We start from the raw sequence: 16,133 nt of genomic DNA, 5'->3' as shown, positions 1-16,133 counted from the left end.
GGTGATAATCCAGTGTGATCCTAAGAGACTGAGCCACCACAGTGGCTAACACGCCCCATCGGCCGAGGGCAAGTGCGGAGTAGAAAAGAAATGCCAGTTGCATCCGAGTCCAAAAAGTCCAGTGTGACACACATAGATATTGAAATACAACACACAAATATACAAGCAATAATAGGAAATTGTGTAAATAGATGCAGAAATGAAAAATTAAAATAATATATTATACATGGGTGATAATTTGTGAGTTTATATATTAACAATTGCAAATCAGAGACATTACATATAATAAGAAAGCATATCAACAAGTTAATTGAGATGTCTGAGCACGGCCCGAGGCCTTTTTTTGAAGGCCTGGCTATTGTAATTGTAATCCAGTACAGGAATAGTAGGGTTACAGATTTTAGGGATTTTTTGGTAGAATCTGAGGGCCAGAGTGGCCATATATTCTTTCAGATATGGTATACTAAATTCGCGGTGGATTGCCGCGTTTCTAATAAACCACGGACAACCCGCCGCTTGCCTAAGCACAATATTTTGTAGAACTTGCAGTTTTTGTACATGGGTATCATAAGTATACCCCCAGACAGGGCAGGCATAGGTGGTGATGGAACGTAACATGGCTTTATAAATGAGTAATTTGTTATCAATAGAGAGAACGCTGTTCCGGGCAATTAAGGGGGCAAGTGTAGCTTTACGAACCCGGAACTTTTCGATAAGTTTTGTAATGTGAGGGGTCCATGTGAGAGTTTGATCCAATGTGACACCTAGGTATTGGGCCTGCTTGGTCCAGGGGATGGGCGTGTCATACATTTTAATGTGGATATCATAGTCAATGTTCTTTTTTCTCGTGAAGAGGATGGCATCTGACTTTTCCACATTAATGCTAATTTTCCAAGCCGTTAGCCAGGACTCCAGTGTGTGAATGTGGTTTTGTAGCTGTTGTATGACTGAGCCGTGAGATGCATTTTGAGATAGAATTGCCGTATCATCAGCATACATTACTAGGGTGGTGTGTGGTGTGTGTGGGATATCGTTCGCGTAAATATTGAAGTAAAGCGGGCCCAAAATGGACCCTTGTGGGACCCCAGACCTGATAGGCCTGGGGGTAGTGATGGTGTTGTTAACACGAACGACAAAGTGTCGACCCATAAGGTAAGAGTGTGTGGTGTGTGTGATGTAATCTGGGAAGCCCAGGTTTATGATTTTGTATATGAGGCCCTCCAGCCAGACTCTTTTCTCTCGGGCACTCCGTAAAGGCGAGGTGGGACAGACTTTCAACATCCGTGGCGAGTTCCTGGAGTGATTCAGTGGGCTTCTGTTGACGGGATTTTAATTGAAGCCTGCTGTAGTTTTTTAAACATTTCTCGCCAAAGCGCAGCTCTAATGCGTCGGATAGAGCTTCGAAGTCAAGTCTTTGGTTTTCTGGAAGCGTCTGCAGGATATCCGCTGCGTCTGCTCTCAGAGAAGGGGCGAGATGACAGGCCTTAGTTTGGGAATTCAATCCATTCGCATCCGCAACGATAGAAAATTGTGTCCTATACACTTGCCAGGAGGTCTTCCCATCATATGTAGATAGTTTCAGAACGGGACGAACAGGCATCGATAAAAATTTAAAACTATCCGAATTGCTTCCTGCCGTCGCTAAGAATTTCTTTAAAGTACCCACTTTTTTGGCAACCGCAGAAACCCGGTCATCAATTTGTTGTTCGATTTGTTTTTGAACGGAACAAACTCTTCCTTCTATTTCTTCTTTGACAGAAGAAACTTTTTCCTCAATTTGTCCCACTTTATTTTCAACAATACCTATTCTGCCTTCCATACCACCGAATTTGGTTTCTATTATGCAGGCAATTTCTCTTTTCATTTCGTATTGACTTTCTTTAATCTTTACTTGTATAGCTTTTATTTCTTCTTTAACAGATTCCTTAACGGATTTTTGACCAGCATCCATTTTCTCTTTGACTGATTTCATCTCATCTTTAACAGAACATTTTATCTTTTCCTGACCAGCATCCATCTTTTCTTTCATTTGTTCTTTAAATGATGCTTGGCCAGCTTCCATCTTTTCTTGGAACGCAGCAAAAGCACTGATGAGCTGCCTCAATTGTTTCTCCATCGCTCGTGTTATTGGCATTCAAACCCCACTGCTGACATCAAAAATTCTTGTGTGTTCGTTATGAAATGAATGCACAAATCGTATGAAAAATGAACAAAATTTATTATTATCACAACAAAAATGCTTAAATTTCCTCAGATATTCGTGCAGTATTACAAATATCTCACAGTAGTTATCTTTTAACTAATCAAACGTTCAAAGAGAAATTAATTCAAGGCCGTTAAAGAAAGCTAATCCGCGAATTCGCTACAGTCAACAAGAGCAGTTTTCAAAACAAACTCTGAAAACAACAAACTAACTAACTAAACTACAACGAACTGAGAGTTTTCCCTCCTTTTATAAGATTTTAAAATGCGCGAGAATTTTCTAGTACTTTCTCGAAATCAAAAAGAGATATTTATTTATTAAATGTTAAATGCACATACTCTTGTATTTTTAATTTTCTGGCTTAGCTTTCCTTTAATATTCGTCACGCGCTGCATTGCACGGTTAATAAACCAATTTAATTTATAATTCGAACTAACATTAGCTATTTAAATACCAAATCCGTAACAATATTGACCTCTTAGCTGATCTTTTAAATCATTGTAATAAGAAACCTTGGAGATATTATTTCCTAGGCAAATTTGTCATCGAATACATTCTGAAGAACTCATAAGTATTATTAGTGTAAGGGTTTGGTTTTCGGACCGACGTTCCGCCCTAAATTGGAGGGAATGCGTCCTTGTGGTTTAACATGTAAATAACATTATATTTGAGTTGGAGCATAAGGCGCCATAAGGAAGCCAAGCTTCAAGAAGTAGAACTCTGTGGTTCGTCTGGGTGGAATTGCCGGAACCGACCATTTATGGGAGGAGACCCGGGGTTCTTCCAGATAACTGGCTAGACTTGTGTCTAGACAGCTCTGGCCTGCAGAGTAAATAAACAGTCTTGAAGGACTAGTGCCATCGTTTATTAGGTGGTGGTTCAGGCTCGGCAGGGACCATATGGTACTGTCTTCTCTGTGACCATGGCTGTGGGGACGTTACATGGTCAGATGGTGAAGGTCGTTCGAGAGGGATTGGCTCCTCTCGGTCGGCGTGGAGGAACTTCGTTGTCTGTCTTTTGTAACTCTTTGCACTAGTACTGTGAGAGGAAGTGGTAACCCCGCTTGCAGGAACGTAACCTTTGCTCACTAGATGGAGTTGAGAGCGGCCTTGTGGATCTCTTAGTGATGGTCGCCCGTCGATTCTCTTCTTCGATGAATAAATTTCGAGGGAAATTTGCTCCCTCTGAGGCGACCGTGAGGGGTGGCGCCTTCTCGGTATGGCCTCTGGAGTCTCAGTTCTAAAATTTTGAATGGGAGACACAGTCTCCTGGGGCAAGGGCTCCGACTCCGGTGTTACTGCTAATATACATAGATCGAGTAGATGCTTCTCGGATGTCTATGTTTTTATTAATTGAAGAAGGATTATGTGCTGGATAAATACTTATTATCTTTTACATTTTTAAACTATATAATTACAATATATATTTATAATTTCAGGAAAAGTATAAATAACCTTTCTTTCAGTAGAAATTGCCATCTAGTTTTCTGAATATGGCTCCAAATACTTTCTCAGATAAAACCCGCAAATTAAAATAACTGTAAATTTTGGCAATCTGAAATATGCAATGAAAACATCTTCTGGCAGACAAAAGCATCAACATATGTTCCATAAATTTGCCGCCGATTCTCCGATTATAATTTTACTTAATATTCATTTACATTCATCCACTACGAAAGTTATGTATGTACAGAGAAAGCAACATTACACCCTGCGAAAAACAAAGTGCCGCTGGGGAGAAAATTCGCGGATAGGAGAGGACGGCGACCTGGGACGGCGAAAGGGTCAATACGAAAAAAAAAAAAAAAGTAGCGGCTAAAGCACACACAAAGCCATTGTCTACTTAGAACGTCAACTGGAAAAGCTTGATTGCCGACGGGGCAACACTTTTTCCCGCGTTTCCGAAGACTTCCGTACTCAGAGAATATGGGATGTCATATCGGGCAGACCCGTTTCTCACTAGCAGCCCACAAACTGCTGCCGACTCCCGGCTCGTAGAATAGCCGTTCAGGGCTGTGGATTCGGTAGGGAAATGACCGACTCAGACTAATGGAATTTTAAAGACTCCGACTCTCTCATATATATGTAAACATATACACATGGGTTGCAGCTTATTTTTTTAATATAAAAGAAGTAATAGATGTTACAGAAAAAAATTCATGGCATAGCAAATTATTCATATTAATCACCATTTATTATGAAATGGAAAACTCGGCATTAGTAATTTCTAAAAAACAGTATAGTATAGCTTCAGCAAGATCTTTGATAAAGGACCATAAATCCAATTTGATAAACTTCAGAGCTGAGAAGAGTCTTTTCCACTCCGACTTGAGTAGGAGGTAGTGCTGTTACTGTTAGGGCCACTTCTTTTAAATTTTCAGGCTAGATTTTTAGAAGTTCTAAAAGAGGTGTCTTGCAACTGCAATTATATTTCTCTAATCATATTTTCTTCAAAGGCCGTATAGAAATTTTGTTTGTATTTTTTCATTTTTATATCTAAAGGCTCTTGGTTCTTTATTTTCATTCGCTTTGCCTAAGCCTTTTCACTATTAACCAAATATTTCTCAAACTCTAATTCATCACTGGAAGAGGATGATAGAGACTCAGTTGCAATGTCTGCAGTTTGACTATCCCGATTTCAATACTCCAAGAGATGTTTGAGAATAATTTCATTCTTAATGAAACTTCATAGATGGCTTTCTTTGAATTTTAATTTGTTCGTCATCCAACAAATTTCGGTGTTTTGGATCTACATATATTGAACCCAGAAAGATCTCATTGTCTAACAAACTAGTTTCTATTTTCTTCATTGAAAAAATGATTCCTTCTGCAATACACCCTCCATTTCAGAAAAAACAAACATCACATTCTTCCATTATCGCCTCCTGTTAATTCGTCAGATTGTAGGTTTTTGTAGCTGTACACAGTGTTGAAAGATGAGTTTCCAATTCTGAAAGACCATTCCACAGTCTTTCTGTTAGTGAAACATTAGGGTTATCTACATCTTCTAAAAAAGTTCTTAATTATAACAACCTCTATATAATCAAATATGTACTTCTCCATCGCGTTGCTTGATCAGTGGTTGTTCCTTTTCCTGCTCGCTTCCTGAAAATGGCATCAATTTTGGGAGTTCTTGCTGTTAAATTGAGTTCTGCTGTTAAATTGCTGTTCTTGAGTTAAATTGTAGCTAAGTGAAGCAGTTTAATTAATAATGGCGAATATCACATATTAATAAATAAATATAAGGGAGGAGGATATATGTCAATAAAATAGAAAATAACTATGTATTAATGTATATAGTTCATAAATAAAGATAATAACTGAGTTTGTCATTAAATCTTTTTTCAATTCCCTTTAATTTCATTTCAAATTCAAACTGTCCAACATAAATTGGAGTCGGAGTCGACGTGCTTTTAGCGACGCAGACTCCTTTTCCCCAAAAATCTGCCGAACTCCGATTCAGTCTCCACAGCTCTACTTAAAACGACCACACCTGAAAATGAGTATTTCTGATAAATATAACAAGCAATAAATCAATTCTGAATTTCGTCGTGTTAAGGGGTTCACATTAACTAAAAATCAGAATCAACTACCTACATTACAACAGATTTAAGTAATTAAAACGCTCTTTGGGTATTTATTATTTGTGTCTGCTTTTCATGGGACAATTAAAAGACAGTTAAAAGAGAAACAGCTCGAAAAAATCGCATGAAACTCATCCTCGTTAAAATAAATTTCAAGTTATGAATGTATCATTTAATCAATTCAGAGTAGAGATTATCAGTATAACGTGTTCGTGTATGGTCGGAGAAAAAAGGGGACGATTATTTTAACGAGGATACTGCCCGTTAAAGAGTTTACTATATATATATTGGTTGTGCACGTCAGTTTTTTTTTCCTTCCTTCCTTCGCCCATGGATAGCTTTATGGTTTAATCAGACGAAAAGGTTCAAATGGATGCACTAAATTTTTTCTCCACAAAGACACAGATTAATCAGTGTTTTTGACTGGATGTTACGGAAAACATGCTCATAATTTCACACAACAAGGAAAATAATACGGTACGTAATACTAATTCACATCCAATCAAGTGACACATGTTAATTGATGTAATAGCTGAAAACGGTGTTTCAGTTCCAAAAGTAAACGGCATGTAGTCGTGTGCTTTTTACAGGCGGAAGTCAACAAGCCGATCGACATTTACATGAGGATGCTCTCAATTAACCGTAAGCGAAATGCTTTAAGATAGTAAAAAAAAAAAAAAAAATCTGCTAGATATGTCAAGATCCTGGTAATCTATTTTGAAGGTTACACTACAATTCATGGAATAGCTGAAGGTATAAAGGTGGATAATAGAACGAATTTCGCTGTTAAAATACCGTTTTAGGGCAGGGTATATTTTAATCTTTTTGCCGCCCGGTAATCCTTAGGACTTCTAAATTCTTCCGCACACCGCCTGCCCAAAGTCTAAACTAGTGCCACACATCGCACATGGTCAGTCCTCGCTCCCTCATACCATGTACCTATTTCTGTTCCATAAAATCCGGTAGGTTACATTTGAAATCAATAAATGTTCTAATACCCTCATGAGACAATTTTTTTACCACCGTCATTGTTTTTTCATTTGATCAAACCAAGTACTTAATATACGTCAAATTAAAATTGGCAGAAAAACATCGTGACAAACCAATTTCTTCTTGATTTTCTTTGCTCTTAATGTTTCTTAAATAATACTGCAAGTTATATTTTAATTTTACAACAGTTATTTTAAGTTTATGCCTCTGTTATATCGTACCTAGCTTCAATTTACAAGTCCATACCAGAACGAGATTTCAGAATCGCGTTAAATGCAAATGAGGAGGAGAATAGTATTTAAGTCAATTTCAACTGGCTTCGACAGAGAGAGAGTGAGTAGCGCGCGTTTGCCTTTGGGCTACGTCTGTCTAAGCTGTTACTACGCTCGGCCATAGACCATATTACGTGTCTTTTGATAGTTCTCTCAATAATTTAACATTACGGGCCAGATAATTTAGAATTGTGCTAGTTTCGGCTAAATCTCTTTAACTAGTCATTAGTTAGTTCTTGTTTCTTACATTTTGAGTTTAAGCCCAAATGGAGGCTTTGCTGCACACCCTAAGATAGGGGCTGACTGCAATTCTTTATTTGGCGTGAATAAAGAGTAATCAACCCTTCTTGAGTTTACATTATTGGATTAAGCGATTATTTGCTGGTAGTTCACTAGGTTCCTCGACACTTAATTTGATAGAATAAAAGTGAGGAACTCTATAATATAAAAAATAAAGAGTGATGCAACTAAATTCAAATGTTCGAGCGGAAGCAATATAAATAGTTCAACAACAACAACATATTCCAGTTTATTTACAACATCTCAGCATTTCTGAATGAGAAAACAGGTTAACAATAAATTTTATCTCTGAAGATTAGTAAAACATAAATATATCTTCAGAATTAAAATTATCACATGAAACTCATACTCGTTAAAATGCATTCCAAGTTATGAATGCATCATTATTGCAGTTTATGAAAACATGGACTAATACGTAATACACATTCATTCTAATACTGTGAAAATAAGTCTCTCGTAATAACTACTTTTGATAGTAATGAAGCAGTAACAGTTAATTCACTTCACAGAGTTTGCAACTTCAATAACAATTAAGTACTTGTACTTCAGTGGAGCTGAAAACATTAGTTGATCACAGCACTTTGCCTTTCATCATGGTATCCAGTCTTTCGTGTATCTTCTTTTGAACTCCAAAGTTAAACGAGAAAAGCATACTAAAATAAAATGAACTTAAACATATTATGGAATATATCACCATATACTTGGCTACTTGGTAAGGGTGCTCAAGAGACTTGCCACAAACTGTGTAATGTCTTGTTTTTGCTTTTACAGCATTCTGCAACTCAGAACGTGGCACACAATGAAAATCAAAATGTAAATGATGTACATCATCAGGACAAATGTAACGACGCCTCGTAATCTCCTGTAAGTTAAAAGATAATTAGTTTCCATCAACAAAAAGTGCACAAAGATATATATATATATATATATATATCTGAGGGATTATATATAAAGCATTTTGAGAATTACAAATCACATTTTATTAACCAACCCTATTGTACTTACTGTTGATGAACTAAATGACGCAAAACTAGAAAGGGCCATCTGCTTGAGGGAAAGGCATTTAAAAGAAACCTTATCAGAAGTACAGAAAAAGCACATGCTGCTAACCTGTTTGCCAGAGTGTGAACTTAGTGTGAACATATATGAGGTGGGCCCTGTGGTTCATGGTGCCCCAACAGAATTCCAATCAAAGGAGAAACTTTGTATTATGCTTTGCCTTATGCTGTGCATTTTTAGATGAGGAATAGATTTGCTATTAATTATGAAAACCACCACAATTTTTTGGATGAGTCTAATTTTAAAATAGGGCCATTATGTTTGACGGAATTAGTAGCTATGTTTTTTACACTTTGCTGCATTTCAGATAATAATATACGCTGAAAAATTAAAAGGCAAATTTTACATACATGAGAATAGGAAAAATGGGAACAACTGTTTTAAGTACATGCATTTAGTCTTACCTTGTATAGAATTTTATAGACTATTAAATAAAAAACTTTACATGGTTTTTTTTTTTTTTAATGCCAAATATTAGCGAAAAACTAAGGGGTCATTTTACATGAGTGCCAGCCATCTTCTGCATTAGCGGACATAAATAGTTCAGAAGTGAGGGAAGAATTTATTCATGTATTTCTTAAACAGTTTGAATTTTAAATTAAAATAACGATATTGGAGGTGTAAAGGCAACAAGAATGAGCATAATATTCGTAAATTTGCAGGACTAATTTCGAAGGCTTAAACAAAGAACCTGCTTCTTCAGCTGCAGAAGTACAAATTTCAAATGTATAAGGTACCTTAGAAACTAGTCCTGCAAATTTATGAATATTTTACACTGATTCTTGTTTCCTTAACACCTTCCAATAGCTTGAACATTTATTTCCAGTTTCAAGCTTCCTAATTTTTTCCCTCTTAAAAAAAAAAAGTATTTTATTGCCAAATTTTTCAAATAAATCTAGTTATTCGCATGAAAAATTTGTTAAGCAGGTTTTATATGTTACCAAATGTGCACGACATGTATTATCAAACTATGAAAATGAATTTAAGGACAATTGAAAATCTATATGCTCAAAATTTATCTCGTTTCTTTTTGCAAAGACTGTCCCAATAATCACTTAAGTGTTTAAAATGTTAGCTTTTCCCCCCTCTAATATTTATTCCTTTTTTACGTAAAATCAGCGTACATTTTTGAAATTTATTTATGAAAACATCTATAATGGAACAAACAATTAAAATGTAAAATCTAATTTTGAATTTAAGCAGTTAGTTGCAAGAGTAAACTCTCTTTATGAAGCAACAAAATGGGGGATATCTGGGCATCAACATTTTTTATAAATGAAAAATTTTCTTAATTCATTTGATGAACAAGAAATTGAAAATACATTTGAAACCTTAAACAACTTTTAGGTCAGAAATACTAAAAATGTGATCTTGTGATATAGACTACTGACACTGTGACATTATCTGAATGCTAAGAAAATTCCCTCAGGAGAGAGAATAAGTTGGCCTACATACCAGTGGAGAAGTGTTGGAAACATCATGAGTGATATTGCAAGGTCCCAGTTCTAGCTTATCACTCGTAGATTTTAGATTTGAAATGTTCAGCCATAATGGCAGGGTGGACACAAAAGCAAAAGCAGCAACTATTGTCCAGAATTCTTTGCGTTTAAGAGGTGACAGAACATCTGGAAAGAAATAATGTCTGTTACAGAATGCAATATGAAAACTGTAATAAGAATTTCTAATTTTTTATTAGCCTTGGAAATATATTAATTTACCAAATCATTCATTGAGTATAGTATAACAAATACTACATTAAATATTGCATGCATAATTTTATATGCATGAAAAATCATATTTTTAGTTCTTAATTGAGTCATTTCAATATAAAATTTTGAATAAAGGTGTTTTCAATGCTATATAATTCACTTATATGAAATGTAAAGTCAACATTTAAGTGAAATAATTGAAAATTTAGCTTAAACAATGAATATGATTTTTTAATTTTACTCTATTAAGAACTGAATTTTTTTCTATTTTCCAGTTGTTTTGAATGTTTAGATTTTTAAAAAATTGGCATATTAAATGAAAAAGTCTTTGTTTAATTTAATAATAAATAAAATAATAATTAAGACACAATAACACGCCGAATAAATACTAATTAAGAAGTCAAACAACAAAAATCAGCGTTATATTTACCAAATTTTCACAGGACTAGTTTCGATGGTTTTACCGAACCACCATCTTCAGCTGCAAAACCGCAAATGAACCAGATAGGAAATAATGATTAGATAAGATAAGAAAGCCTGGACAAGAATAAGCAAGTGGCGCCATCTGTTGGTGAAACCAGAACTAAAACATAATTTCTTTAAAGGCTGAAGGCAAATTTGGATTGGAATTAGGATCGTTAACTAGAACAGAAAGATTTTTATGAATGTGAAATGCCTCTAGAAAATCCAGTTCTCCAATGGAAGATGTTTTTTGAATAATTTTGGCAGCAGAAAAACTGAAAGTGTGGTTTTCGGACCAACAATGTTGAGCAACAGAAGACTTCTGTGTTTCCTTTTTTCTAACATATGCCTCATGTTCCTTGACGCGAAATTTTAAGGCTCTCTTAGTTTGGCCAATGTAAATTAAACCACACTGGCAAGGAATCCTATAAATACCCCAGGAATTCATATCCGGAATGGGGTCCTTGAGTATGGAACTCGGAATTTTATTGATGGGAGAATAAACAACCCGAAAGTTAAATTTCTGCAAAATATGTGCAACTTTATAGCTAATTGATGGAAAGAAGGGAATGACAACAGAATTTTTATAATCTCCTAAAACAAGAGTGTGCCTTTTAGTGTGTTGAGATGAGAATTTTTTAACTGCTTGATTAATAATGTTGGGTGGAAAGCCCCTGTCAATAGTTATTGCTTTTAAATAATTTAGTTCTTCATCAAGGGCTAGTTTGGAGGAGCAAACTTGAAGAGCACGGAAAACATAGGAATAAAATGAAGCTAACTTTTGTTTAGTCGGATGACATGATTTAAAGTGTGGTGGAAGGCAAACCGATGAAGGTTTACGGTAAACCGTAGTACTGAAGTTGGATGTGTTACGTGTGACCAGAATGTCGAGAAACGGAAAAGAATTGCAAGTCTCAAGTTCAAAAGTGAACTGAATAGCAGGATCAATAGAATTCATTGTTGAAAGAACTTTATTTAAATCATCTTTATTACCTTCAAACAGAGTAAAAGTATCGTCTACGTAGCGGAGCCATGCCGGGAAGTTTAAAGTTTCAAACAATTTTGATTCATAATAATGCATGTAGATATCAGCCAGGATGGGACTGAGGGGGCTTCCCATGGCTAATCCCTCAGTTTGCTTGTAATATTTATTTTGGAAAACAAAATGTGTTTGTTTCAAACAAAGTTGAGTGAGAGAAATTAGCTCATCAATTTCGATGCAAGAGAAATGAAATTCGCGAAGTCTGGTTTCTAGACATCTTAGTGCACCCTCCACTCGGACATTGGTGAATAATGATTTTACATCAAAAGAAACCATGAGTAAATTACTAGGAGAAATGTTTTTAACCTTTTTTACAAACTCTATTGAATTTTTTATGGTGTAAATGTTATTGTCTAATAGAGTTGAAAATCTAGAAACTAAATATTTAGCTAATGGATACGAGGCAGTACCTAAATTTGATACAATAGGGCGGAAAGGAATACCCCTTTTATGAATTTTGGGAAGAGCATATAATCTGGCACAATTCGCAACAGATGGGATAAGTGAATATTTTAAGTTGCCTGAAATGATTTGCGAAGATTTGATCGCAGTGGTTTAATTTACATTGGCCAAACTAAGAGAGCCTTAAAATTTCGCGTCAAGGAACATGAGGCATATGTTAAAAAAAAGGAAACACAGAAGTCTTCTGTTGCTCAACATTGTTGGTCCGAAAACCACACTTTCAGTTTTTCTGCTGCCAAAATTATTCAAAAAACATCTTCCATTGGAGAACTGGATTTTCTAGAGGCATTTCACATTCATAAAAATCTTTCTGTTCTAGTTAACGATCCTAATTCCAATCCAAATTTGCCTTCAGCCTTTAAAGAAATTATGTTTTAGTTCTGGTTTCACCAACAGATGGCACCACTTGCTTATTCTTGTCCAGGCTTTCTTATCTTATCATTATTTCCTATCTGGTTCATTTGCGGTTTTGCAGCTGAAGATGGTGGTTCGGTAAAACCATCGAAACTAGTCCTGTGAAAATTTGGTAAATATAACGCTGATTTTTGTTGTTTGACTTCTTAATAAAGTAATAATTGTTGCGTGAATACAAGAAAAATTTAATTTATTCCAATAAAAATATTTTGCCAAGATGAAAGTAAACAGGGGATCGAATTAAATATAAAAGAAGCTTGTCAGCTTTAAAAACACACTAAATTAAGCCTATACTTGAGCTTTCATCTTTGTATTTATGGAGGAAAATTTCAACTTAACATGCATTACGCAGCATTTTTAAGGCCAAAAATTTAGCTCCTTACGTTCTGGGGACAATTGCTGGAAACAAAACAAGTGATGAAAGACGAGTCTTAGATTATCTCTCGAAATGTTTAGACATTTCTTTTTCGCTCGTATCACTGCCAGTCTCAGACTAAATGCTGCTTAAATTTAAATTATGCGTTAAGATACTCTTCCTCTCGTAAAAAGATTACTTGAATATGACAAAGCACATCTACCTAATGGGAGAATTGCCATTGTGAAGGGCTTTAGAAAACAAAAAATAAATATTTTAAACTACATTTTATTCAAGCAGATCATCCTTATAGCGATGTGTACACAAATTTATCAGACCGATTCCAAAACAATCGGAAAAAATCAAGGGAGAATCACTGTTTTAGCTTCTTTAAAATACATTTCTGCTGTTGCCATGTACTTTTTGGTAGCCTCATAGATCCTCAAGGAGGCTTTCCTACGAGTTAAAGCGTATTAATAATCACTGCTACTATTTGATAACTTCATTTGGATTAGATCAGAAAAATTCATATCTGTGTATTTGTGATTAAAAATCGTTTACAGATCTTGACAAATGGAAGAATATGATGAGAATGGAGAACGTATATCTCAACTACGTAAGGCGGTTAAGAAAGATGCAGCTTATTATAGCACATTTTATCCAAAAAAAAAAGGGGGAGATTCAACTAACTCTCGACACTGGTTAACTTAATGATGTATATCGATAAATAAATATTTCAAAATACAGATTTTAATATTCATTTTTTTACATCTCTGTACCTTTGAACATGCTATATTTGCACACATTTTCAGAAAACAATTATGTGTAAAAGTAGAGGACCTTGTTTATGTTCTTAGAAATACTAATTCCATTCATGCGTGGTTTTCGAACGAAGATGGCAGCCACGACAGAATTCATTGCTCACTTTTGATTAATTTCATCAATATACACAACAGACTTGAGACTAAAACCCTTTTTCTATTTACCTGAAACGGAATAGGATTTTATTTGCATTGCTTGCAATTCTTTTTTTGCAAGTATGCCAAGCACCAGTAATGCTACGCACAAGCACACTCCTGTAGGCAATTTCATGGTTAGGTTGAACAGGATGTAAAGGAGATATTGTTCCACAATAGTATAGATAGCTGATACAAGTCCCGTCTGAAAAGAACACCGGACAAGGCTAAAAAAAAAAAAAGGAAAAAGTATATATTAACAATGTAGGATTTTATGTTTTTTGAATCTTAAGACTAATTGGATTACATGTTAACTCATCAAACGTGAAACATTGCTTTTTTAAATGCAAATTTTTGGAAGTTCAAAATGCTGGTTCTGTACGTAAACTAATGTTTGTAAAATTTTGTATCAGTCATTACTTTGAAGTTATGTACCATCTCTTACCAGGAGGTTTCTGGTAATTATCTACATTATATTTTTAGATATATAAAATTTTTCATATTTTAATGTATATCATTAATTATTGATTATCCAGGAGGAGGAATTCAGTTTTTCAATCAAATTATTTTTTCATTATTGATGTTGTTAAGTTAGGATTTTTGACTTTCTTGATAACATTGTAATATTATTTCCAAGTTACTTCTTACATATGTAGTTTGGTTATTCTTTGTCTGCGGCAATAATTTACAGCGAGGGGTACGAAAAAGAACATTAAGGAGTTCATTGAAGAATATGAAAACGCATACACATCTAACTAAGCGCTTTATATTTTATTGTCATTTACTAATTCAAGTTGGGGGAAACCTTCTTTTCTTTATAGAAAATAAATACCATAAAATAAGTAATTAAATGCAAGTTCAAATTCAAGAATTTATCTTATGTTATTTCAGCCCAATTTCAAAAATCTTTTAAATAAGCTCAAGAATGGCTCGCAGAGTATATGGTGCACTTATTTTTATCTATTGCAACTTTTGTGTTTTGAATATATACCATCCGATTCACCTTACTATTTCGTTGCTTTTTAATTATGCTATTAGCTTGTTTGTTTGTAGTACAACAAATACACTTAAAGTAACAGTAACTGAATTACTCCAAACGCTTTTCTAGAGAACATTCCAACATTTGCAAAAAGAAAAAGTTCCAAACATTTGCAGGTGAAAAAAGGAAACAAAAATAATGTTCATGTTAGTTTTTAAAATTCGATGAGCATCTTCATAAAAATTCATTTTTTATGACATGTACATTCTTTTGATAAACATCAGAAAGGCTGCCTAAAGATAATTTTTTTTCCAAATCAACCTCAGAACTGAAAAAACGTTGTTGAAAAATTCGGAAAGACGTTTCATTGGCATATCCTATATTATTTACCACTTTTAGTTTTTGAAAATATATTCAGAAAGTTCCCTTAAAAAAATTCGCCTTTTAAAATAGCTTTCTCTTAAAAGAGACTACTAAATCTCAGATGTATTTATGATGCAATTAATTTTAAGGAATAAACTCAGTTTGAATGAAAAGCCTGTTTTTTAACCAATTATTTGAATCTGAAGTTGAAATTTCGAAACTAAATGACATAACGACTTTTGTAGGAATACTCTAAAGAAATGCGAAAAAATAGATAATCGATTATCATTTTGGTATCAAAACACGCGGATGTTTATTAATTTTATTGCTTTAATAGATATTAAAAGGATTCAAAATTAATCCGTCAGTTTGGCTTCCTTGGTTAAAAACTAATTTTATTTCAGCTATTATATGCACTCATCTCAAACTACCGAACTGTATAAAATACTCACTTGTAAAAACTCTCATCGTGACCCACAATTTCATCGTAATTTTGTTGATATAAGTGAGTTGTGTGAAAGAAAAGCAATGTTAGCACTACTAGTTGGATGTAAGGAACATCCAGAAGTTTATTTTTAAATACTGGATCATCGAAGTGCATGAATATCAGCAGGAGACGTGGTGCCAACCACAGCCAAGGAAAGACTGTCAGCACTGCACATACCGCTGTCACTAACGATCGAGTAAGCTCGGGCAAGTTCGATCGGCTTGTCAAGTTGTAGGCAGCATAATGAAACAGGGCATCTGTAAGGCAAAAAACATCGAAGACATACTAATTATAATTTGGAAAAAAAAAAAAAAAAAAAAAAAAAAACAAATGTAAACAGAATGAAAGTAAAATTATTATAATTCTAGTACAAAATACTAGAATACAGCTGAAGACCCGGATGGAGGAAACCATTTTTGGTGAAAACTGAAATAATAATACCATCTAGCGGGCAAGAGGAATAGCTTTAAAATACGAATCGATTCAGGACAAAAAAG

General features: G+C 34.6%; 1 protein-coding gene across 3 annotated transcripts in view; it reads right to left on the bottom strand.

The window, feature by feature from the left end:
* Positions 1 to 7,561: 7,561 nt before the first annotated feature.
* Positions 7,562 to 16,133, bottom strand: part of LOC118179668 (uncharacterized) — a 49,185-nt gene continuing 40,613 nt past the window's right edge. For all 3 annotated transcript variants that reach the window (XM_085822122.1, XM_085822123.1, XM_035348833.2), the window contains exons 4-7: positions 15,602 to 15,893; positions 13,838 to 14,034; positions 9,863 to 10,032; positions 7,562 to 8,210 (exon numbers count right to left, since the gene is read on the bottom strand). In XM_085822122.1, the coding sequence (XP_085678248.1) occupies positions 7,920 to 8,210; positions 9,863 to 10,032; positions 13,838 to 14,034; positions 15,602 to 15,893 (950 nt within the window). In that variant the 3' untranslated portion in view covers positions 7,562 to 7,919. The remainder of the gene's footprint in view (positions 8,211 to 9,862; positions 10,033 to 13,837; positions 14,035 to 15,601; positions 15,894 to 16,133) is intronic.

The sequence above is a fragment of the Stegodyphus dumicola genome, chromosome 8 (genome assembly GCF_044657685.1).
Source record: "Stegodyphus dumicola isolate Sdum_Otavi_A_Nest chromosome 8, ASM4465768v1".
Taxonomy (NCBI): domain Eukaryota; kingdom Metazoa; phylum Arthropoda; class Arachnida; order Araneae; family Eresidae; genus Stegodyphus; species Stegodyphus dumicola.
The sequence above is the reverse complement of the archived record's forward strand: the minus strand, read 5'-3'. Positions and strand labels throughout refer to the sequence as shown.